At 36.4% G+C, this 25,187-nt stretch overlaps 1 protein-coding gene across 2 annotated transcripts in view; it reads left to right on the forward strand.

Moving 5' to 3' along the window:
- Positions 1–25,187, forward strand: part of Ubr3 (ubiquitin protein ligase E3 component n-recognin 3 (putative)) — a 162,347-nt gene that overhangs the window by 129,801 nt on the left and 7,359 nt on the right. For both annotated transcript variants that reach the window (XM_013029068.1, XM_013029061.1), the window contains exons 29-34: positions 528–633; positions 8,928–9,031; positions 14,774–14,898; positions 18,617–18,724; positions 18,834–18,959; positions 24,708–24,887. In XM_013029068.1, the coding sequence (XP_012884522.1) occupies positions 528–633; positions 8,928–9,031; positions 14,774–14,898; positions 18,617–18,724; positions 18,834–18,959; positions 24,708–24,887 (749 nt within the window). The remainder of the gene's footprint in view (positions 1–527; positions 634–8,927; positions 9,032–14,773; positions 14,899–18,616; positions 18,725–18,833; positions 18,960–24,707; positions 24,888–25,187) is intronic.

Below are 25,187 nucleotides of genomic sequence, written 5' to 3' on the forward strand. Positions count from 1 at the left end.
GAAGTGGCGCTGTGGCTCAAGTGGTAGAGCGCTAGCCTTGAGTTGAAGAGATGAAGGACAGCGCCCAGGCCCAGAGTTCAGGCCCCACGACCGGACACACACACACACACAAAAAAAGATTTAGTGGAAATATTAGGCAACGAAGAACTTCACCTAATAGTCAACACTTAAGGACATTACTGCCTATGTGATTCAATGTAAGGAGTTGAACATATAGTAGTCTATTTCAGTTGGGAGATAACCACAGAATAAGAAATACAAATTGGCATAGCTGCATCAGAAGTAAAGAAAAAATAGTTTTGTGGCTTGAGATGAAAAAAAAAAAACCCAAGCAATTCTTAGGTGAAGGTTGAAATAACAACAGTTGAAATTCCAGTAGAAATTGTTTAGGCATATATTTCAGAGTTTACTTTAAAAGAATTGAATTACAGCATCAAGGTTGTAATATTTCCTTCTAGAACTTTTGAAAGAATTTTATTCTAGAAATACGTGAACTTTCTAATTAAGCTTTTCTTCCATTTATTCAGATCAGCTGTTCCATGTATTAGCTTTGCATATGCGTCTATATACTATTGACTCTGAGTATAATCCCTGGAAAAAGCTCACCCAGTTGGTAGAAGATATGAATTCACAGTAAGTATTACTTGAACATTAAAATGAGCTGAAAATCCTTCTTGAAAAAAAGTTGTTAAATATAAAACCGTTATTGAAATTTCTACATGAATATATTTCCTGATGAATCATGTAAATGTCTAATAAAATTGAAACTGTTTACTATAATACTCTGAAAATAATTACTAGGTAAGAAAATCTTTAGTTTATCTTGGTTTATATGCAGATGAAGTTACAATTCATAATGTCTGAGTCACTTTTATGTAGGAATTGACTACTGGGTTCTTGTAGCCTTAATCTGACTCCTGCTTTACAAAGTTTCCCATTAGTTTCTTATCTTCTAATGATTTTAGAATCATCCTTGATGATTCTTGTGTAAGTACATCATTTCATTAGAGAGGACAAAATAGAAAAAATTAAATCATACTGCTAGCCTACTGGTAGCTCACACCTAGGAGGCTGAGGATTGTGGTTTGAAGCCAGCTTGGATAGGAAAGTCCATGAGACTCTTACCTCCAATTAACTACCAAAAAACCCTCAAGTGATGAGTTACTAGCCTTGAGCAAAAAAACTCAGGGACAGTGCCCACGTCCTGAGGTTAAGTCCCAGGATTGCTTCCTCCCTCAAAAAAATCTTCTAATTTATTAATTTACTACTACTAATAAGATTTACTAATCTTATATCAGCTATTTTTGATCCCAAATATGACAAAACGAATGCTTGATTATTTCCAATTTATAAAGTTTTAAAGTAATGAGTAAATGCCTTAGTAACTTCCAGTAATGACCAATAAGTCGTAGTTGTTTATTTTATAATCTCTTAGATTTTTTAATATATGTGATATATATTCACTTCATTTCACTCTCTCCTTTTTTCAATGAAGATTGCTCTTTTTTATTTTTATTTTATTTTTTTACAATTACATGGGCAAGATGATGAGTACATTTCTTATCAAGCATTGTAGCCTCCTCCTTTGTTTTCCCCTCCTATCCTCCCCCCTCTTCTTTATGTTAGTGAGAATCTTTCTGGTTTGGCTGTTATACTTTCCATGTGAGCTTAGTAATTTTTGATAATATTCTTGCTTTCTGATATATGTTCATTTTGAACACATTTTACTATACACTTTGACTCAGCCATTTGTCTGTGTAGATATCTTTTAATGCCAAATGATATATAGTGACCACAGTGTAGGTAGTAAGGGCATATATCGCTTACGTGTTTGTTGCTGCTTATAGGCCATTTCACTGGCAGAATTAAGATTTTAAGTATTTTGTCATTTGCATATTTTTAATCTTGAAAACCATTACTTCTAACATTAACTTTAATGCCAATATTACTAATTAGAAGTTCTTTTTGTCCTTAGAATATATATTGCTAGAAACATATAGTGAAATACTGTATTTTGTATAACTTGAAATAAGTTATGTTTATATCATGTGTGATTTATACTTAAGCCAATTTATTTCAATTCTTTTTCATCCCTTTGTTTAAAGCTTGACTATTTTTTTATTATAGAAAACATCCTTTTTCAAAGTAAAAAGTATATACTACAATAAATTCAGACATTTCTTTCATTTCTATCCATTTGTAGTTTTAGTGAAGTTTCTAATTTGTGTCTATTTTGAAAACTTGAGATATTGGCTTTTTCCCTCAAATTTTAAGACATTATGTCTTAGCTCTTTGTGTTGTATATAGCAAATATATTTCCCCAAATTAGCAAATATCTTTTTAATTTTTGTTTTTTATAATTTTTCCTTTTGTTAACCTTGGACTTTGACTCATAGATGCTTCTCTCTACTCCCTAGCTTACATGGAGGTTTCTAATCTGTTTGGAATTTATCATGGCTTTATTTTATGTTTCCATATAGTTATCAAACATCTTTTCTTGTAATAGTAAAATACCAAAATTAAAAAAAAAAAAGTTAGCAAAAAGGTGAAGGGGCTGGGAAGGTGGCTCAGTGGTAGAGCACTTGCCTTGTATGCAGGAGGCCCTGGGTTCGATACCTCAGCACCACATAAGCAAAAAGAAAAAAGCCAGAAGCGGCGCTGTGGCTCAACTGGTAGAGCGCTAGGCTTGAGCTGAAGAGCTGAGGGACAGTGCCCAGGCCCCACGACTGGAACCCCTCCCCCCCCCCAAGAAAAAGAAAAGGTGAAGATGCTTTTTGTTTACCAATGTGGATAGATTACCAAAATACAATGTTAAAAGAAACCAATCTGAGCCTGGCGCTGGTAGCTCATGCCTATAATCCTAGCTACTTAGGAAATGGAGATATGAGAATTGTGGTTCAAAACCAGCTGGGGCAAAAAAGTCCGTGTGAGATTCTTACTGACTCAGAAAACTGGAAGTGGTGCTATGGCTCAAAGTGGTAGACTGCTAGCCTTGAACAGAAGAGCTCAGGGATAGCTCCCAGGCCCTGAGTACAAGCCAACCAAAAGAAAAATCTGGGAGAAGAAAATGTATAGATTATGCCACCATTTGTACTAAAGATTTAAGGAAGGAGAAAATTATTTGCTTGCTTAAAAGAAAAAGAAAAAATCATACCTATACCTATCTGGATATTGGATTCATAGTACAGATGACCCTAAGGGGATCAGCAGTAGGGAGAACATAGTCTATAATAAACAGTGATACTACTTGAATATTTATATGGAAAAATGAATATTGAACAGTGCCTCGTAGGCTCTATTCAAACTTTTCCAGTTGTTTTAATAAGGTAGATAAGATTGTGGTTGCAACTAGTTGTTATGTCTTTTTTTCTTTAATTTGAAATTGGTTTTGATTTTTTTCTTTGTATTTCTTTTTTTTTTTAGAGTTTAGGTTAGTTAAAGAATAGAGCTGGTTGGGGCTGGGAAGGTGGCTCAGTGGTAGAATGCTTGCCTTGCATGCCTGAGGCCCTGGGTTTGATTCCTCAGCACCACATAAACAAACAGACTAGAGCTGGTGCTGGGTAACAGTGGCTCATGCCTGTAATTCTAGCTACTCAGGAGGCTGAGCTCTGAGGTTTGCAGTTCAAAGCCAGACCAGGCAGGAAAGTCTGTGTGAGACTCTTATCTTGGATAACCACCAGAAAACCAGAAGTGATGCTGTGGCTCAAGTGGTAGAACGCTAGCCTTGAGCTGAAGAGCTCAGGGACAGTGCCCAGGCCCAGAGTTCAAGCCCCACCACCAACCAAAAAAAAAAAAAAATAGAGAGCTGGTATTTTTTTTTATTGTAAAAATACTGTACAGAGGGGTTACAATTACATGGACAAGATAATGAGTACATTTCTTTCTTTTTTTTTTATTGTGAGAATACCCTACAGAAGTTACAATTACATGGGCAAGATAACGAGTACATTTCTTATCAAGCATTGTTTCCTCCTCTTTGTTTCCCCTTCCCATCTCTTCCCATATTCCCCCTCCCTCCACCCAATCCTCCCCCCACCCCCCACCAAAGTTGTAAAGTTTGTTTTTCAACATAATGACTTGTACATCTCATTGTTGCAATGAGTCCACCTGTATCCCTAGTTAAATGATTTGTTTTTTTCCCTTCCCCTCCACAAATTATACCAACATCAAATACAGTGAAAGCATGGGTTATACCGTGTGTATGTAGGGGCATAGAAAGCAACAAAGAAATCATCTTATAAATATGACATTTGAATCCTTATCTTGGGGTTCATTTCACCTAACATCAACTTATCTGAACTTTCTGCTTGTCTCAGACATATACTAGTTATTGCAAATAAGGGAAACCATGGGACCTATGTTTCTTTGGGCCTGGCTTACTTCACTTAATATAATTTTTTCCAAGTCTTTACATTTCCTAACAAATGGGGCAATGTCTTCTTTCTGATGGAGGCATAGAATTCCATTGTGTATATATACCACATTTTCTTGATCAATCAACCACTGAGGGGCATCTGGGTTGGTTCCATAGCTTAGCTATGGTAAATAATGCTGCAATAAACATAGTTGTGCTGCTAGCTTTAGTATGGTCTTGTTTGTGATCATTTGGGTAAATGCTCAAAAGTGGGATTGCTGGGTCATAGGGGAGCTTTACGTGGAGTGTTTTGAGGAACCTCCATACTACTTTCCAAAGTGATTGAACAAGTTTACACTCCCACCAACAATGCAGTAAAGTTCCCTTCTGTCCACATCCCCTCCAGCATCGAGCTGGTATTTTTTTTTTTTTACTTTTTTTTTTTTTTTTGGTGCCAGTCCTGGTCTTGAACTCAGGGCCTGGGTACTGTCCCTGAGGTGTTTTTTCTTTTTTTTCCAGCTCAAGACTAATGTTCTACCAGTTAAGCCCCAACTCTACATTCAGCTTTTTAAGTGATTAATTGGAAATAAGAGTCTCACAGGCTTTCCTGTTGAGGTTGGCTTTGATTTTCAGATCTCAACCTCCTGAGAAGCTAGGATTATAGGTGTGAGCTCTAGTTGTGTGCCTGGCTTCTGATTTTATTTTGTTGAATAGGTTTTCTATTCCTTTAGCTTGTATTTCTTCTCCTTCCGGTATACCCATGATTTGTAGGTCTTTTGTTTTGATGGCCTCTGAGAGGTCTTTCACATGCCAAGTTATATTTCTTAATATTTTTTCTTAGTCTAATTTGATCTAATTTCTCTATTTTTGATCCCTACTGTACTTTTAATTTGTTCCATTCAGGTAGTAAGGCTTCCACTTTAGGTTTGTTGTTGTTGTTTTGTTTTGTTTTAATTGGGCTTATTGAGCTTTCGTTACCAGGATTCCAGTTTGACTTTTTCCAGAATTTCTAAATCTTACTTGAATTTTTTTTCAGATTCTACATTGATTGCCTTATTTTAATCAATTTTGAAATTTGAATTCTTTCAGCTGTTTCTGTGTATTCTCTGTGAATTCACTCAGATGCTTATACATATCCTGTTTAATTTTGTTGGTCATTCTTATCATTGTTCTTTTAGTTCATGATTTGAAATTTCATCTACTTCAATATTATATTTTGGAATTGTTTACTTTTTTGAAGAGACCAGTTGCCATGTTTTTAAAAAATATTACTTGTATTTCTATGTTGTGATTTATTCATTTGGGGTCGTCATTTGTTGGAAGTTTAATCATCTCTAGTCTTTCAGTTGAACAGTGTAGTAGCCAGGTGAAGTGATGTTTTGTCATCACTGGACTAGGGATATTGCTCAGTAGCTAAGCATTTTTCTAGTGCCAGGCCTGCATTTTTGTACTGTTCAGAGCTAAGTAAATTACCTGGAGTCTTTGTATGAATGTTGGTGTTTACAGTGGACTGCTTTCACTGCAAAGGCTTCTCTTCTTTGTGTGCTGAAGATGTTTTTGGTGGCAGGGAGCTTTAGAGACTGTGGATGGAACAGGTTATCTACTTGCTCCACTGGCCTCCTGGTTTATTTCCTCAGGGATAGCTAGCAGTCAAGCTTGAGGTGATCTACACGTGTGTCAGAGATTGGGAAGAACAAATAGAGTACTTATTTTGCATTATCTGGGTGAGAACTGAGGGACCTAGGTGCTCTTCCTGTTAGTCACAGTGCTCATAGATTCCATCTAACTGTTTATCTCTCTGTGGGAAGGAGGAGGCTATAGAAGTTTTGTGACTCAGATGATCTTGACTTGGACCCTCAGCTCTGACTTTTCAGCAAATAAAAGCCAGGATACAGTTCTCATGGTGGACAAGACTCAGTGCTTTTAGGCCTAGCCTGACAATTCACCTTCCTGTGGGTAGGGAGCAGCCTCTGTCATTAGAAGTTCTGGGCCCAGGACTGATGTATCCAGCAGTCATCAAGCTCATCCACGAGGCAGATCCTGATGCTGAATACTAAGCTTAGTTACAGGCTTAGAGGTTTGTTTCTACTTTATTCTCAGGAACTCATTCTTGACCAGTGAATGTGAGGCTTCCCACCACTGTGGTTTATAACACTGCTGGCACAGTTCTCCATATTTTGACCTTCTCAGGACTACATCTGAAACTCTCACTCTTTTCTCTTTTTTTCTTTTCTTTTTTCTAGATCTGAGACTAGGACTCAAACTCTGTACCTCATGCTTTTGCTCAGTGTTGTACTAACCGAGCCACGCCTTTAACCCCTGAACCTCTTCCACTTTGCTAACACCTTTTATCTCCATACTAAACCCAGTCTGGGACAGCAAATCCAAAGACAATACATGATCATTTCTTGTATTGAAGCTCCTATAGTATCTCATTCTCAAACAATAGGTCTTAAGATGGTGTCTTCTTATCGCCCTCTGAGATAAGGGGAATGACTCTGTCCTCACTTGTCCTATCTTTCTGCAATGGAAACAAATCCTCTACACTGTTTTTAAGGCTTGTGGGAGGGGTTTATATTGCAGAAGGAACTGGCACTCTGTTGTCTGTTTTACCTTCTTATGGCATCTTCAGCTTCCCATCTTCCACCTGGGAAGTCAGTAACTGGCTTGGAATTATTTGATGCTTTTCTTTGTTGATTTCTTGGTATTTTTCTGCCATCATATTACCTCTTTTTTATGATTCTTGGTGCTCTCATTTCTTCTTCAGAACATAGACTCTCCTTTGTTATAGTCTCTTCTTATTTATGGAGTCAAAATGGTAAAGGTTTCTGATCTACCCTCTTGCCTTTCCTAGAGCTTAAAATCTCTCTCTCTCTTTCCTTCCCTCTCCTTTCTCCTGTCTTGTTTTCTTTCTGTCTCCCTACGTCTCTGATCTCTCCTTTCTTTCACCTTATCTCAACTTCTCATCTTCTCTCTCTGTCTCACTCTTTCAACTTTGAGCTTACAAAGGGAAGAGTTTAGAAAGATTTGAGAGACAAGGTAGGTAAGATTCATAGTCTTGGTGAAGAAGACAAATTCAGCTGGATACAGTGGTTTAAGACTGAAATCCAACTATTTAGGGAAGTGGGGGATATTGGGAAGATTATGGTTCTAAGCAAAAAGTTAGTGTATGTGGTGCCCATCTGTAATCCCAGCTGTGCAGGAAGCTTGTGGTAAAACTTTGAGTTCCTATGTGAAAAATAGAACAGAATGAAAAAAGGCTAGGGATGTGGATCAGATGTTATAGCAAGTATAATTTTATAAGTTCAAACCCCAGTACCACATACACAAAAGGTATTTATTTTCAGATAATGAGCTCTAATAGTTATGTACTTCACATGGGTAGGATTGGTTTATTCATTAATGTGTCCAGTCTCTGGTATAGTAAAATCACAGACCTAATAAATCAAATTTTTTACTTATTCCAAGTCTAGTCAGAAGTGTAGCTTCAGAATTTAGCCAATTCTGGAAGCTTATGATCTTTTCTGTGACATTAAAAATCAAACCTTTAACAACAAAAAATTAACCTTCTAGGGTTGGATTTGTTGCTTAGTGATAGGACATTTGCCCTGAATGGATTAGGCTCTGTGTTCAGTCCTAGCATGCCCCCCCCCCGCCCCCGCACACTAATTAGCCCCTTCATAATATTTTTTGAGCTGGGTGCTGGTGGCTCACACATGTAATGCTAGCTACTCAGGAAGCTGAGATCTAAGGATTAGGGTTCTAAACTAACCTGGTCAAGAAAGTCCATGAGACCCTTATCTATAATTATTCACCAAAAAAAAGCCAGAAATGGAGCTGTGACTCAAGTGGTAGAGCACTAGCCTTGAGCAAAAAAGCTAAGGGACAGTATACAGGCCCTGGACTCAAGTCCTTGGACCAATGTGTACATACATACATATATAATACTTTTAGAATAAGTTAAACTTTGTAATATCTGTTTTCATAGTGTTATTGGTTCCTAAGATTTACTACTTTGTCTTTTATAGTGTGTTTTAAGTTCTGTTTTGGTTATTACAAACTTTTTTTTTAAGCTTTGCAGATGTTAAAAGATTTGAACTAAATTTTCTGCTAGCTATAAGTGGAAACAATTTTTTAGTAGGAGATATTAGCCAGATTTTTGCAATGTGATTTGATTTGCACACTGTTACCTGCCTTTTGATAAATGTAACATTTATTCTTTTATACTTAGCTTGTAATGTGTCCTATAAGCAATTCTATCTGTAGTAAAAGCTTTTTTTCTTCTATTTAATAATTTCTGAAAACTCAGTCAAGTTATGTCTCAATTGTTAGCTTTGGTAAGACAATAACTTTTCTCTGTAATTTTTTCAGATTGGAAAAAATGAAATACATAAATTATATAACTGATTATATTTCTAAGTTAAAAAATATGGCCCCTAACCTTTTCTTTTGAGATTTCTCACTTTCTTGTAAAGTTTTTTTCTGCTTCATAGATGTATATGTGAAATATAAAATTAATTGGATAGAAGAAGTATACAATTTTGTCTTAAGCAAGTATGTTTTGTTCTTTTAGGCTGGGAAATGAAGAACAACAACCTGAAGTTCCAATTCTTTATCATGATGTAACATCCCTTTTACTCATCCAGATCTTAATGATGCCTCAACCATTAAGCAAAGGTAAATCTTTATAATTCAGATTCTTAGCTTATATTAGAAGTATTATGGAAATTTTAAGGACCAATAGAACATTCATTCTGACAGATTTTTTGTGATATTAGTAAATTATAATTTAAGAGATGAAATAAAAGCTTTTTTTCTTGTGAACTTATTCTTTGCAGCTTTTTAGTAAGAGGTATGGGAAAACACACCAAAAACTATGTTCTTAAATGTTTGAATACAATAATACAATACAATAATAATACAAATAAGAGTTTGAAAAATAAAGCTTTTGTATTTCAATACAGTAGTAATTGTATTTCTATTTGAAATGTTTGGTGATTTTTAAATACTAAATATTCATAGTATGTTAATAGCATCTTAATTATTGTTCCATAGTCTTCAGGGTTTTTTGTTTTTGTTTTTTGGTTGGTCATTAATAAGCAAACATGATCCTTATGCCAACCCTGTGGATTACTAATTTTTTTTCTGCCAGTCCTGGGACTTGAGTTTAGGACCTGGGCACTGTCCCTGAGCTTCTTTTGCTCAAGGCTAGCCCTCTACCACTTCCAGCTTTTTCAGTGTATGTGGTACTGAGGAATTGAACACAGGGCTTCATGTATACTGGGCAAGCACTCTACCACTAAGTCATGTTCCCAGCCCAGAGTTTTTTAATTTTTTTTTTGTTTTGATTTTTGGGTCTGGTTGTGGGGCCTGAACTCTGGGGCCTGGGTGCTGTCCCTCAGCTCTTCAGCTCAAGGCTAGCGCTCTACCACTTGAGCCACAGTGCCACTTCCGGCTTTTTTTTTCTTTTTGCTTATGTGATGCTGAGGAATCGAACCCAGGGCCTCAGGCATGCAAGGCAAGTGTTCAACCACTGAGCCACCTTCCCAGCCCCGAGTTTTTGAATTTTTGAATTGTAAGATTCCTGTACTAATGTATGCCATTTAGACAATTGTGAATTGGAGTGACATTTAGAATTGTCATAATGTGCTATTGTCATCATTATCCAGTATGAGAATATTGAATGAACTCAAAAGAATCTAACTTTACATGCAGTCAGTGATTCCTCATTTTCTAATTCAGTTATTTTAGAATGTTGCTTTTCTTAGGTTTGATTGTATCTGTGAATTTAATCATATAAATTTGTAAATATTAAACCTAGGAACAACCTCATTGATTTTTGATTTTTATCTAAAAATCTAATTCAGCTTCAAGTTTATGTGTGTGTGTGTGTGTGTGTGTGTGTGTACCCACTTTAGGTGGTTTTTCCAGAGCTTAGGAGAACAGTTGCCTGGTGGTGATAGTAGCTTACCTATAGATTTTGTTCTTCTAATAAAGCAGATGTATTACATTTTGAAATAAAAAGTTATTTTGTTTCATCCCTTCAAAATATTTTAGATTTTTAAAAAATATGCCTTGTACCTAAAAGCATAGTAATCACTTAAATCTTAAAAGCTAAAGGGGAAAAATATTTGACATATAGAAGGAATTTTATATTTATAATAAGCATATAATGATGAAAATATTTCAGTTAACAGTGAAAGACTTGTTATGTGAATGGTTAGGGACTATAGCAGCACATCATTGTCAGAAAGGAAGTGTTTATCCTTGCTTTCAACAGCAGATAGTGCAGAAAGGGGTTATAATACACTAAAATATCTAAACTTGGAGTTTAATTCAGTAGAAACAGCAGCTAAAGTTTTACTCCAAAATGAGTCAAGAAAATTGGTCTCTTTAACTTGATGATGTTTAAGTGAATTGAATAGATTCTGGACAATTTCTGTGTAAAACTTTATAATGCTAATAAAGTAATATAATAGATTTTATTTTTTATTTTATTATTTTTGTGTGTGTGTGCTGGGAGGAATTTGTTCAAGAGATAGCATTTTAACCAAGCAAGCAAGGTGAACAAGTTCAAGGCCTTTCTTGAGTTCAAACCTTAGTGCTGGGCCCCCCAAAAAAGAGTTTTAAAAAAATCTTTTGGACAAATTTAATAGGCAAATGTTTACTTAGTTGTAAACATTGTCTGATTCAAGAAATAGTTAATGACTACATACTATGTACCAGTTTGATGGTAGAAATACAAATATGAACAAAGCATGCACTTTGTCTCTGTAGATCTAAATAGTTAAGAACTTAGCTTTAAGAACTTAAATTTATCTGTAAATTACTCTTAAACCCTGCTCTTTTTATTTTTTTTTTTAACTTCACAGTAGGTGGAGTTGATATCTATTTTTTTTTTTGGGTCTGGTCATGGGGCCTGAACTCTGGGCCTGGGTGCTGTCCCTCAGCTCAAGGTTAGCGCTCTACCACTTGAGCCACAGTGCCACTTCCGGCTTTTTTTTTCTTTTTTTGCTTATGTGGTGCTGAGGAATCGAACCCAGGGCCTCAGGCATGCAAGGCAAGTGCTCTACCACTGAGCCACCTTCCCAGCCCAGAGTTGATATCTATTTATATTAGCTTTCCATTTCTAGGACAAAATAACTGCTGTATTCTAATAAGTTTGTCTTTACTGGTGAATTGGTATTTGTCTCTTATATTTTTCTTTCCTTTTCAGCCTGTCCAATGTTTAATAGTCTTGTCTGTTTGAAGTCTTCACAGCCTCCTGAGACTCTGCCTCACACCTTGATCATTTTAATAATTATTTGTTATAATCCTTTGAGATTTTCTTCATTAACATTAGTGTTTGTTACAGTGGAATTTTTGAGAGTTTATGTTGACTTGAGAGTTTCCCCCCACCCCCTATATTTGTTGTGGTTCTGTTTGGGAACATCTGAGGCTAAGTTGTTGGCTGAAAGTTTCAATTACATGTAGTAAATATTTACAGTGTACAAGGAGCACAGTGTACATGGTAAGGTGCTACTTCTTACCACAGTAACTAAGCATTCAACTAGTGCTAAAGGTACTGAATCTGATCTCAGATTGAAAAAAACCATAAACTTACCTGGATTCTTTTGTAGAAGGGCCTAAAGTAGTCTATTTCTAGGCTGCTTTCACTATAGCAGCATCTCTTCTTTGTTTACTAGGAACTTTATAGTTGTGGGCTTAGATAAATTTCCACCCCTACTTTCCTTAGTGTGTGTCCTGCACTAGCTGAGGAAGAACTGAGGGACCTAAGTGTCTGTCTACTGATTTATGTTTATAGACTCTATCCAGCAGTTTACTTTCCTGTGGATGCCAGGGTGAGCAGAGGCTATAAAAAGAAGTCACATTCTGTACTCAGGGCCTTATTCTTGCCTGAATGTAAAGATCTACCAGGATACAGTTCATAGAGTTATGTCCCAGTGCTTTCTGATTCTTCCCAACAGTTCATCTCCCTGTTGGGGAAAGTGGCTATGGAAATTAGGGTTTTTAGACCTACCTTAAGGCAAACTCATTCAGGGATATGGGTGGTAGGGGGAGAAGCAACTGTGGCTATCAAATGCTTTGGAACATCTTGTCTCAGATCCATCTAGCATTTAACATAGGCAGCCCATTAGGCAGTCCCCCCGAGGAATACTATACCAGCAACAGGGTTCATATGTTTGTTTCTGCAAGGACTTTCTAGCAATTGTATTTGTTCCTACCAGGGAAATCAGGGCCCCTAGCCACCACAACCTTTGTTGCTGGAGCTCCCTGCTGCTTGAACTTTTCTGAGTGACCGTGTCAGATCATCTCCCTCTCCATGAACACCTCTTGTAGCCATCTTCCACCCAGACACTGTGGCCACGTGTTTCATCACTTTTTTGAGCTATGCTTGTTCCTTGTTTTGAAATTCCTAGAGTATCTCAAACAATTATCCTTCTCAAAATGGTGAAGAATAAATCTGTACATGTTCAGCATAAACAAAATATCTTTCCAAGTATTTCCTGTCTTTAGTTGATTGATTTTATAGCTGCCAATCTGTGATAAAGAGGAATAATTATAATGTATCATCTTACTTATTTATGGAATCTGTGAAAGTCAGACTCATAGAAATAAGTAGAAAAGTGGTAACCGAGGGTCAGGAAGGTGTGAGGAAATGGAGAAATGTTAGACAAATGGTACAAACTTATATTCTAGGTTCAGACTACATTTACATTATATATGCTATATTCATTTTATTTTAAGTACACTATTTTATAGCACTATGTAGTATACTTGGAATTTGTTAAGAAAGAAAGCATATCTTAAATATTCTTACCACACATATTCAAAAGTAGCTTTGAGATTATGGTTATGTTGATCAACTTGACTGGACTGTCATTTTACAGTGTTTGTTTCAAAATATCATGCTATAAAGTTTCAACATATGTAATTCTTGTAAATTATACCTCAAGAAAGCTGGGGAAAAATTAGTCTGGCCTTAACAAAAAAAAAGATTTTTGGGGGTTAAGAGGTAATGAAGATAAACTACTATGCAAAAAAGAATTAACACAGAAGGCCTAGCTGTGTGCTTGGGTCTTCAAGGAGTTTGGATTTTTGAAAGCAGACTACTGTTCTCAGAATTAATAAGAATAGCTCACTGTACCTAGACTGTACAAACTATGTAGTTCATGCTGAACATACCTGTGTTCTTTCTGAGGGTGTGGAGTTTGGGTACATGCTAATTAGAGGGAGCCTAATTGACCTGCGTCTGACAAAAATGGTGAGAACTAAGCCTCATAATCTTTTACACACTTTTTCATAGATTGTTGCTTGGGGGAATTAAGCATAATCTGTGAAATGGTACTGGAAGAAAATTCTGAAAATTCTTCTGGACTTCACCCAATGTACTTTTTTCTTTTGCTTCTATTAACTTTTATCATTCTACTGCCATCAGTACAGTAGTCCTAAGTATGAGTATATACTGAGTTTTTAAGAGTTGATTGCACTACATTGCATACTTGCTTAGAAATGCACAATGAAACTCCTTTTGTAAAACTAATATAAACTAAAAAAAATACTATAAGTCATTAAACCTGGACATAGTATTGGAGGCATAACTAAACCATTTAGGTTTTGTTACAGAATCCTTAGGCCAGAATTACAGATTTCAGCAAGAAGGGACGAAGTCTGGTTCAAGTTGTTGGAACTAATGAGAGTGATTTAAAATGAATTCACAAGAGCTAGTGATTATTTTAGCATGAGGAGAGAGACAAGAAAATCTCAAAATGTCTACAAACTTCTCGCTCCAGTAACTGACTTAAATGGAAATATCTATTTCCTAGGTGAGCAGTACAGTATTATAGAAGAAATACTGAATTAGAAGAAAAACCATCTACACAGAGTTAAGTTTAGAATTGTGAGTGCTAATAGCTTTGATTGTTGATTGATTTATTTTTTAGAGATAGGGGCTTGCTATATGTAATCAAGCTGAGTTGAAACTTGAAATTCTCTTGCCTCAGACTCTTGAGTGCTGGAGTTTTAAGTGTCAACCACACTTAGCTCTCTGTAAGATTTGTCTCTTATTAGGGGTAGACAATATGTTGATCTTAAACACTGAGGCTCCCAAACGTTGTTATTGGTACCTGCAGCTCATTTAGGGGATTTGCGACAGCTCCATGGGTATTCCAGTTGGAGCACTAGCTCTTTGGTCTTCCAAAAAAGCATACTTTCTACTCTGTGTTTCTCACTAACGTATTTCTGTTATGTATAGGGGAACTTTGTTTTCATAACTTCAAATCTGGAGGATCACAAATATAATGTCATTTATTAATTACTTAAATGTTGAAAATAAATTACACATGCAAAGAAAGGCATATATTAGTTTATAAAATGTCTAGATTTCAAAGAAGTAATGATGTTCTTTTTCCCTTATAGAACACTTCACCTGTATTGTGAAGGTGCTTTTTACCTTACTGTATACACAGGCTCTTACGGCACTTTCAGTTAAATGCAGTGAGGAAGATAGGTCAGCCTGGAAACATGTTGGATCTCTTAAGAAGGTTAGTCTCCTTTTTGATTCATCACTTACTACTTTGGGAAACTTGTTTAGGTTGGGGATATTAGTAAATGAGAGTAGGCATTTGATTCTACATTTTTTGTATGTTTTGTTTTTGCTGTGATGGGTTGGACACAAGGCCTTGTACGTGCTAAGCAAGCACTGTACCGCTGAATTACACTTGCAGACCAAGAGTAGGTTTATGAAAGACAATGTGAGTTAATAGTATTTTAATTGTAAATGGAACACCTTTAGGCTAAAATAATTTAAAATGTTTTCTTGTACAATTAGGTCTTCTTCATCTGTCTCTAAACTTGGCCTTTATCTGTTTAAATTTGGGTAGTTTTGTTTTTTCTTTTTCTGCAAACAAACTTTGAGAAAGTTACTAAGTAATGAGTATGTAATCTTAGCATTTAGGAGGCTGAGGTAGAAGGATCACAAGTTTGAGGCCAATCTAGATTACATAGCAAGACCATTTTTCAAAAACAAAAAGCCAGTGTACTGAGAACGTACAATGTTTGCAGACTTAGGCTTTTTTTTTTTTTTTTTTTTTTGGGTCCGGTCGTGGGGCCTGAACTCTGGGCCTGGACACAGTCCCTTAGCTCTTCAGCTCAAGGCTAGAGCTCTACCACTTGAGCCACTTCCGGCTTTTTTCTTTTTGCTTATGTGGTGCTGAGGAATCGAACCCAGGGCCTCATGCATGCAAGGCAAGCACTCTACCACTGAGCCACCTTCCCAGCCCCTTTAAATACTTTTTTACAAAAGTATTAGAATGTAAGATCTAGACATATCCAAAGGAATTGTCTTTAAATTATATCAACAATTTAGAAAAATTGTGCAAACTTAGTTAAGTGCAAATTTATTTATTTATTAGTTATTTAGTTATTTTGGTTGCTTGTGGGGCTTGGGTGCTGTCCCTGTGCTTCTTTTGCTCAAGACTAGAGCTCTACCACTTGAGCCACAGTGCCACTTCTGGCTTACTCTGAGTAGTTTATTGGAGATAACAGTCTCAGGGACTTTTCTGCTTGGGCTAGCTTCAGATCTTAGTCTCCTGAGTTGCTAGGATTACAGGTGTGAGCCACCAACTCCAGGCAAATTTAAATATTTTTAGTGGTTTGAGAATAAATGAAATGTGGAATCAAAGAAATGACCAAGTGGTTTGGCTTAGAGATGAGTAAAGGAAAAAAAATTAGTCTTTATTTAGAAAAGTTAAGAGAAAATAGTATTATGTGCAACTTTGATAAGTTCAGTCTTAAAGGGTTTTAAGCTTTATTGAAAATTTCTTTTTAAAATCTTTTCTAAAGCTTGTTTCAAAGGAGAGAGATCCAATTATAAATACATGAAGTAAACGTTCAATATAGCCTTCACTTTATCACTAATTTACTCTGAAATTGGAATTATATGTTCAGCAACTTAACATATAATCATCACAGAGTACATAAGGGATATTGTTGACCATCATACCCAGTTATAAGGCCAGTCTGCCACTGAGTACAGCTGTTAACTTTTTCTTTTTTTTTTTTTTTACGAATAAATAAAAATCATCTAAGCCTTAGCTTTCTTGAAAACAAATGAGACATTTGGACCATATATATAAATAAGGGCCCCTCTGTAAACTGTGATTCTAGATTTGTAAAACTGACTGCTGTCTTTTTATTTGTTTATTTTGTTGGTCATGGGGCTTGGACTCGGCCTGGTCATTGTCCCTGAACTTTTTCACTCAGGCTAGTACTCTACCACTTTAAGTCACAGCTCCACATCCAGTTTTCCTGGGCTGGCTTAGAACCGAGATCCTTAGATCTCAGCCTCCTGAGTAGCTGGGATTACAGGTGTGAGCCACCAGTGCCCAGCCTGTCTTCTTCCTTTTTTTTTTTTTTTTTTTTTTGTCAGTTGTGGGGCTTGAACTCAGGGTCTTGGTGCTGTCCCTGTGCCTCTTTGTGCTCAAGGTTAGCAACTCTACCACTTGAACCACAGTCCCACTTTCAGTTTTTGAGTGGTTAATTGGAGATAAGAGTCTCACAGGGACTTTTCTGCCTGGACTGGCTTTGAACTGCAATCCTGAAATCTTAGCCTCTTAAGCAGTTAGGATTACAGATATGAGCTACTGGCGCCTGGCTCTTCTTGAATGATCTTTTTTTCCCTCGTCCTGATTAATTCTTGGATAACTTTGCCTATTAAAATTGTCTTTCTCCTTTCTATGTATTCTTTCATTTTTCTATATACAATTTGATATTTGGATTATTGGTATTCAAGTAGAATTCAAATCAAGTATATTAAATGTTTATGTTGTATTGTTTTTTTTTTGTAAACTGCCTATAAAAATTAGACATTTTAAACTTGTTTAGTAATTGGGCCTAAACTTACTCATTTGAGTGTTTGCTAAAGTGAGAACTTTGTGGCAAAATTAAGCAATTATAAATGTTGGATGGAAGGAACATGATGCTATTTAGGTAACTGTCCGATAAGCTTTTCCTCAATTTCATAATGGATAACTACTGGGAAAACACTTAATAAAATAGTCACTGTGAGGCATGCTGTCATTGGACTTAAATTTTAGAGCTATATTATCTTATAGATATATAAATTAATGAGTGAAGGCAAAATTATTATGGTTGGTTTGCTAAATGTTATTAACGTTTTCTTAACAATAGATCTAAACACTTAGCAGATTGTAACTAATATACATCACTATAATAAATGACATACATTATTGGGATTAAGTATGATTTTTGTCTACATAACTTCTTTTATTTTTTATTTTACTCCTCTCTCACCCTTTCCTTTTCTTTGTGGAGTCATACTCATTTATTCAGTCATCATAATTTTTTATACTTAGGTATGGTAATTATAATGAAAAGTTATTTTTGCCAAATGTAGTCTAGTTCTTTTTATGTTGTAAACATTTTTCCACACAGTTCAAATTTGTTATATTCATTACCTTTGTAATATTTTTATTGAATTGCTGTTCCATAATTTAGATAACTTCCTCTTTGGGAACAAGTGGTATTGGCCTGTCCTTGTCAGGCAGGTGCTCTAACAATTAAACCATATCACTCCTACCTCTTTTTTCTGCAGTTATTTTTAAACTGGGTCTCACTTTATTTCCAAGACAGCCTTTGCTCAAGATGCTCCTAATTATGTCTTCCGTATAGCTGAGATCTACAAGCTTATGCCACCATGATTGATTTCTTTGTCAAAATGAAGTCTAGCTAACTTTCCCTTTTTTAGTCGGGGATGAAATCAAACTGTAATCCCCATGAGCTCTGCCAAATAGCTGGAATTATAGGCCTAAGCCACTGCACCTTACTAGCTGCCTTAGTTTTGTTGGTTATTGCTGATTTTCTTGTTCTGATAATGCTATAATGAATGACTTGTGCATATAGCTTCCTCATTCCCCCTTTTTGGATTATTTCCTTAAAATGAATTCGTAGCATTGGAAATTACAGGTTCAAAAGCATGATTCATATATACAGTGTAATCTATTACCCGTGTTGAAGTATTAGAATCATTTTGACTGTCTGCTCAACTTCACTGTGAATCTAGAAATAAATTTCTTGGTTTTGTTACCTATGTTTAAAACTGAAGTTCATATGTTGGAGATATATATATATATATATATATATATATATATCAGTTTTATTTATTGTAAACTATTATTTACAATGAAACTTTTTATAATTTTAAATGACCAATGGAACTAATATTCCAATTTTTTCACCCAGAATACATGTGATGCAGAAAAGTCTTACGAGGTGTTACTCAGCTTTGTTATAAGTGAACTATCTAAAGGAAAATTATACCATGAAGAAGGAACTCAGGAGTGTGCAATGGTATGCTTGTGCTAAGGTCACATAAATAATGTCTATTAAGTAAAGTTTAGATTTTTTTTTGTATGTCTATTATAGAATGAATTGTTGACATTTTCTTTTTTAAATTTAGGTTAGTCCTGTTGCTTGGTCTCCAGAGTCCATGGAAAAGTACTTGCAGGACTTTTGCTTACCGTTCCTCAGAATCGCCAGCCTTCTTCAGCACCACCTTTTTGGGGAAGATTTACTTAGTTGCCAGGTATAATTTGGGGTAGAGAGTAGGGAACCTTGTTTTTGCAGTAAGCTACTTTTGTGAATTATACTCATGTGTAATATATTTGTATTTATATGTATATACAAGTGTTATTTGAGTATACATTAGTTTAGCTCAAAAATATTTAGAATATTTACTTTTTCTTTTCTCTTTTTGTCAGTCATGGGGCTTGAACTCATGGGCTGGACTCTGTCTGTGAGCTTTTTTTTGCTCAAGGCTAGTGCTCTACCACTTTGAGCCACAGTGCCACTTCTGATTTTCTGGTGGTTAGTTGCTTGGGCTGGCTTTGAACTGTGATCCTCGGATCCCAGCTTCCTAAGTAGCTAGGATTACTGGCATGAGCCACAAGCTCCCAGCTTAGAATATTTACTTTTTGTGTATTAATATTCACCAATTTCTATGATAATATTAACGGATACTTCGACAGTTTTGGATCAAATCAATGATAATTGGTGCTCAATACTTGAATAGTATCATAGTGTTTAGGCTATTAGTTTTATTATTATCCTTACTTTTAATATTCTTTTAAAAGTTAAATTGTTCAGAACACTTTGTTAAAAGTTGTTTTAGCATTTATGTAATTTGTTGTTGTTGTTGGTCCTGGGGCTTGAATTCTGGGCTTGGGTGCTGTCTGTGCACTCTTCAGCTCAAGGCAAGCGCTCTACCGCTTGAGCCACAGTGCCACTTCTGGTTTTCTAGTGGTTTGTTGGAGATAAGAGTCTCACAGACTTTCCTGCCTGGGCTGGCTTTGAACCGTGATCCTCAGATCTCAGCCTCCTGAGAGGCATGAACCATCGGCGCCTGGCCCTTTATGTAATTTTTATGGCTGTGTTAGTTATTTCTGGTTTAACCTGTTTCATAGAAATGTGGCAAAGGGAATAAGTAGATAAATGTGTTGGAAACCAGAAGGTAAGTAAGCCCAAAATATTCCCATGGAATAAAATTCCAATACTGTGTACCACTTGATTCCAGGGAATTCAGTATACCTCCAATATATTCATGGTCTTTAATGTCTGAAGAATGTAAAAATTAAACAGCCTTTTTATTCCTTGTGTCTTAAGCAATTGACCATTATGTTGAATAGTTTGGTTCTTTTGTTTTTATTCAGTACTACAAGATAGACTGAACACTTGTCACCAAAATATTCTATTTACAATAAGATGTTGAACAACGGAAGTGGCACTATGACTCAAAGCCTTGAATGAAAAAGCTCAAGGACAGGCTGTGAGTTCCAGCCCCATGATCAACACCACCCTTCCAACCCTCCCCCGGCCCCGAAAAAAAAAAAAAAAAAACTTGAACAAATTTAAAATGGCCATTAGATATTTTCTTTCATGTTTTTTGTTTTGGTTTTTGATTTAAAAATTCATATTTCCTTTACATATAAACATCTTTAAACATGAAGACTGCCCAAATAAAATCAACATCTCCAAGTGGTAGAACACTAACCTTGTGCAAAAAACACTTAGGCACAGTGCCCAGACCCTGAGTTCAAGCCTCAGGACTGGCACAAAACCACAACAAAAAAGGATGGGAGGCTCTATTCTTGCTACTTTATGGCTTATGTTACTTGTTACTTGTCTCTAAACTGCAAACTTTTTTACTGGAGGCAGAAATTCTTGAACTGAGCATTGAAAGTTGGTTTGGGCTTTGAGTATTCATTGAACCCTGTACTGGAAAAGGAATTGTGGGGCTGGGAAGGTGGCTCAGTGGTAGAACGCTTGCCTTGCATGCCTGAGGCCCTGGGTTTGATTCCTTGGCACCACATAAGCAAAAAGAAAAAAGCCGGAAGTGGTGCTGTGGCTCAAGTGGTAGAGCGCTAGCCTTGAGCTGAAGAGCTGAGGGACTGTGTCCAGGCCCAGAGTTCAGGCCTCACGACCGGACCCCCCCCCAAAAAAAAAAAAAAAAAAGAAAAGAAAAGGAATTGTGGTCTTAAGCCAAGAAAGAAATATCTTTGTGTTGGGTGCATGAAGCTTTTGTAAAAATGATATCAATTTAAAGATACAGAAATTTTGACTTTGAATGTGTAAAGCTAAATATGCAAGCTTTACTTCAGAAGATACAAGTCTTTCTGAATGGTAAGAAGACTTATAGGTAAACGTATACAACAACAAGGGAGAGTAATTATTTTCCATTTATAGGGAACAACAAAACAGTGATTGAAGGATAAAGTTAGAGAAATCTTAGTAGTTGAAATTAAAAAGAAGCTGTAATCCACAGAAAGACTTTTATATAAGTGTTTTTACAGCCTAATTCATAATAATGAAAAGCCATCCCAGAATGAATGTATGAACAAAATACAGTCTATCTATATAGTAGAGTATTCAGTGATTAAAATGAAGAGGGGGAAATGCAGACAAGAATCTAATGTATATCCTATAAAATTAAGAAGAGTGGGGGAAGGGATGGGTAGGAGAGAGATGGGTAAAAATGTTGAAAAGGTGAATTGATCAAGATATATTGTACTCATAAACAGCTTTGTTAAGTAGCAACTCCTTTATATAACTACTTAAAGATAGCAATAAAATTAAAAATAACATGAATAAATGTCAAAATATTACTGAAAGTGGAAGAGGCCAGGCACATTTATGCATAGACTGTGTACACAAAGAATATATATTGTATGATTCCATTTAAATGAAAAAATGTAAAGAATCAAAACTACAGTGGTAGGAAAGCTATTGTTTGGAGCATTAATTTGAATTATTGTAGTGGTAGTTTCATTGCTACATATATACCAAAATTCATCAAAGTACACCTAAAACATATTTTATGGCATAAAATATTTCTCAGTAAGTAGCTTTTTAAAAATACTTTTTTGGAGAAAAAAAACGCCAGAATTAGTGCTGTGGCTCAAGTGGTAGAACACTAGCCTTGAACTGAAGAGTTGAGAGACAGCGCCCAGGCCCAGAGTTCAGGCCCCATGACCGGACCCAAAAAAAACAAAAACAAAAAACAAGAGCTAGCTGGGCACCAGTGGCTCATGCCTATAATCCTACCTACTCAGGAGGATGAGATGTGAGGATTGCAGTTCAAAGCCAGTCTGGGCAGGGAAGTCTGTGAGATTCCTTTCACCAGTTAACCACCAGAAAACCAGAAGTGGCTCTATGGCTTAAGGGGTAGAATGCTGGCCTTGAGCTAAAGAGCTCAGGGGCAGAGCCCAAGCCCAGAGTTCAAGCCTTACGACTGACCAAAAAAAAAAAAAAAATCTGTGAATTCCTGGAAAAATACTTTTTTGGAGGTCTTGGGGCTTGAACTCAGAGTCTGGGCGCTGTTCCTGAGCTTTTGTGTGTGAGGCTAGTGCTCTACCATTTGACCCACAGCTCTACTTTTTTTGGCTTTTTTGGTAGTTACTTGGAAAAAAGAGTCTTAAGGACTTTCTTGCCCAGGCTGGCATAATCTCAGCCTCCTGAGTAATTAGTATTAGAGATGTGAGCCACCGGCTCCTGGCAATAACTTCTTTATATAGCATACAAATGAAGGATTTGTAGCCTCATTTCTAGAGATTAAAAAAAATAACATCTTTTTCAGTCTGCATATCATTTTGCATTCATTCATTTATTCATTTGCTTATTAAGGATTGAATTTAAGGCCTTGAACTTGTTAGGCAGATGCTGTACCACTTGAGATACCCTGCAATTCCTTTCTGTGTTGGCTGTTGTTTTTCTGTGTATGCCATGGCTGGAGCTTGACGTCAGGTCAGAGCATTGTCTCTTAGCTTTTGTTTTGTTTTGTTTTGTTTTGTTTTGGGGGGGGGTCCGGTCGTGGGGTCTGAACTCTGGGCCTGGGCACTGTCCCTCAGCTCCTCAGCTCAAGGCTAGTGCTCTACCACTTGAGCCACAGCGCCACTTCTGGCTTTTTACTTTTTGCTTATGTGGTGCTTAGGAATCGAACTCAGGGCCTCAGGCATGCAAGGCAAGCGCTCTACCACTGAGCCACCTTCCCAGCCCCTGTCTCTTAGCTTTTTTTGCTCAAGGCTACTACTAGAACCACAGCTTCACTTCCAGTTCTTTTGATTTGTTAATTGGACGTAAGAGCCTCATGGAGTTTCCTGCCTGGGCTGCTTTGAACTGAGACTTTCAGCCTCTCCATTGAGTAAATAGAATTACAGATATGAGCCATTGTTGCATGGCTTGTGTTGGTTATTTCTGAGATAGACTTTCACTTTATGCCTGGGCTAGCCTGTCCTGAGCTGCAGTCTTTCTGTTTGTTTCCCTGTGTTGCTGGAATGACACAGGTCATGTCACCACCCCCAGCCATGGTTGAGATGAAAACTCAAAACACCTTTCTCCAGCTTGGTGCAGGCGGCTCTCACCTATAATCCTCACTACTCAGGAGGCTGGGATCTGAGGATAGTGGTTCAAGGTTGGTTCCTGACAACCCTGGGCAGGAAAGTCCGTAAGACTTTTCTCTAATCACAGAAAAAGCCAGAAATGGCACTGTGGCTCAAATAGTAAAGTGCTGGCCTTGAGCAAAGGGAACGCAGCAGTAGCACCTATGTCTATTATTTTTATTATTATAAAATATACAAGTAAGAAAAAAGTATTTACAAGGTATTTACAACTACAAAAGGATTAATTTTATTTGAATGAGTACAGAATGAGAGAATAGTAGGAATTGAACAAAGGAGAAGTGATACACTGGTTGACCTACTATATAGCCTTTAGTGAGGAAAGAACATTGGAGAACCTATGTTTTGTGTTTATTATACCAGTTCTTTGAAAGTAAACTTAAAGAGTTCTTATACTACTGCCATCTTTGATTTTTATTAGTGAATAGGCCTTCAAACTTACTGGCTCTTAGATCTTTCTTAATACTTAAACAAAAGCTGCAATCCCTATTTTTTTTTTGACTGACTTTATGTTGTACTCAGCCAGAGACCAGGCAAGTTATTAAGTGCTGCCTCTTTTGAATTCCATGTTATTAGTGGTCCTTTTTCTTTTTTTTTTTTTTAAGCATTGATTAAACAGGACCTTGGATGAGCTAGGCAAGCATGTCCATTGAAGTATATCCCCACTGTTTTCTTTTTATTTTTATCTTTTTGCTGGTGCTGGGGCCTAAACTCAGGACCTCCTGTTATTGCTTGGCTATTTATTTGGAGATAATAGTTTCTCAGATTTGTCTGCCTGGGCAGGCACCAAACTGATTCTAAGATCTCAGCTTCTTGAGTATCAAGGATTATAACAGACATGAGCCACCCTCACCTGATACCTGATCACTACTATTTTTTTTTTTTGAGAGAGAGTCTCTGCTTATAGCTAAAGGTAGCCCAAATTTGCTGTGTAGCCTGGTTGGCCTCAAACTCAACATCTTCCACCTCTCAAAGGTCAGAGATTACACATGTATATCACTATACTCAATTCTACCTATCCTTTTTAAGCTTTCACCTTGGCCTATAGTAACTTCACTTTTCTGTCATAGTGCTGTTGCATAATTTCTACTGCGTAGTGTAAACTGTATTTAAAAATTAAAAAGTAGTGTATAAAAGAAGCAAATGCCATGCCACTTAGAAAGTAAATTTCAATGAAAAATATTTTGGGGATAGTTGGATGTAATAGTTAAGAATCTTTTTTTTTCTTCTTTGCTATTTCTCTTAATTCCCTTCACTTTTTCTTAGTTGATTCAGAATTATTTCTTAAGAAAGGTGATTGATGAGAATGACAAATAAATTACCTATAATAGAAAATATTTTTAGTGAAGTATCTTCAGAATTTTCTATTTCATGTCTAAAAGGAAGAAGAAGAGTTCTCCGTCCTTGCCAGCTGCCTGGGCCTTCTGCCAGCATTTCACCAAGCAGAACGTCCTTTCATCACTGCCTCCTGTCTGCACTGGCCAGTTCCAGCACTGGACCTTATAACTCAGTGGTGTTTTGAGATAAAATCATTTACCGAAAGACATTCAGAACAAGGGAAGGTATGTAAAACAAGCGTACTCACTTGGCAACAATAGTGATACACTAATAAGAGAATAATGAAGAATTTTAAAGTTCAGATCACCTGTGCTTGGGAACATTTATGAAACTGAAAACCTGGTTACTTGAATTTCACTTATGAGTGTAAAAGCAGAACCATTTTAATAATGATGAAATATTTATTGTTATTTTTAGCTTTAGCTGAGCAGACTTGAATTCCTAAATCATAGCACTACACCTGGAAGATTCAAACATTAAGATTAATAAGGAACTTGCGTTCTTTCTGCAGGAGAACTTTGTTG

This window comes from Dipodomys ordii, unplaced genomic scaffold (genome assembly GCF_000151885.1).
Source record: "Dipodomys ordii isolate 6190 unplaced genomic scaffold, Dord_2.0 Scaffold5, whole genome shotgun sequence".
NCBI lineage: Eukaryota > Metazoa > Chordata > Mammalia > Rodentia > Heteromyidae > Dipodomys > Dipodomys ordii.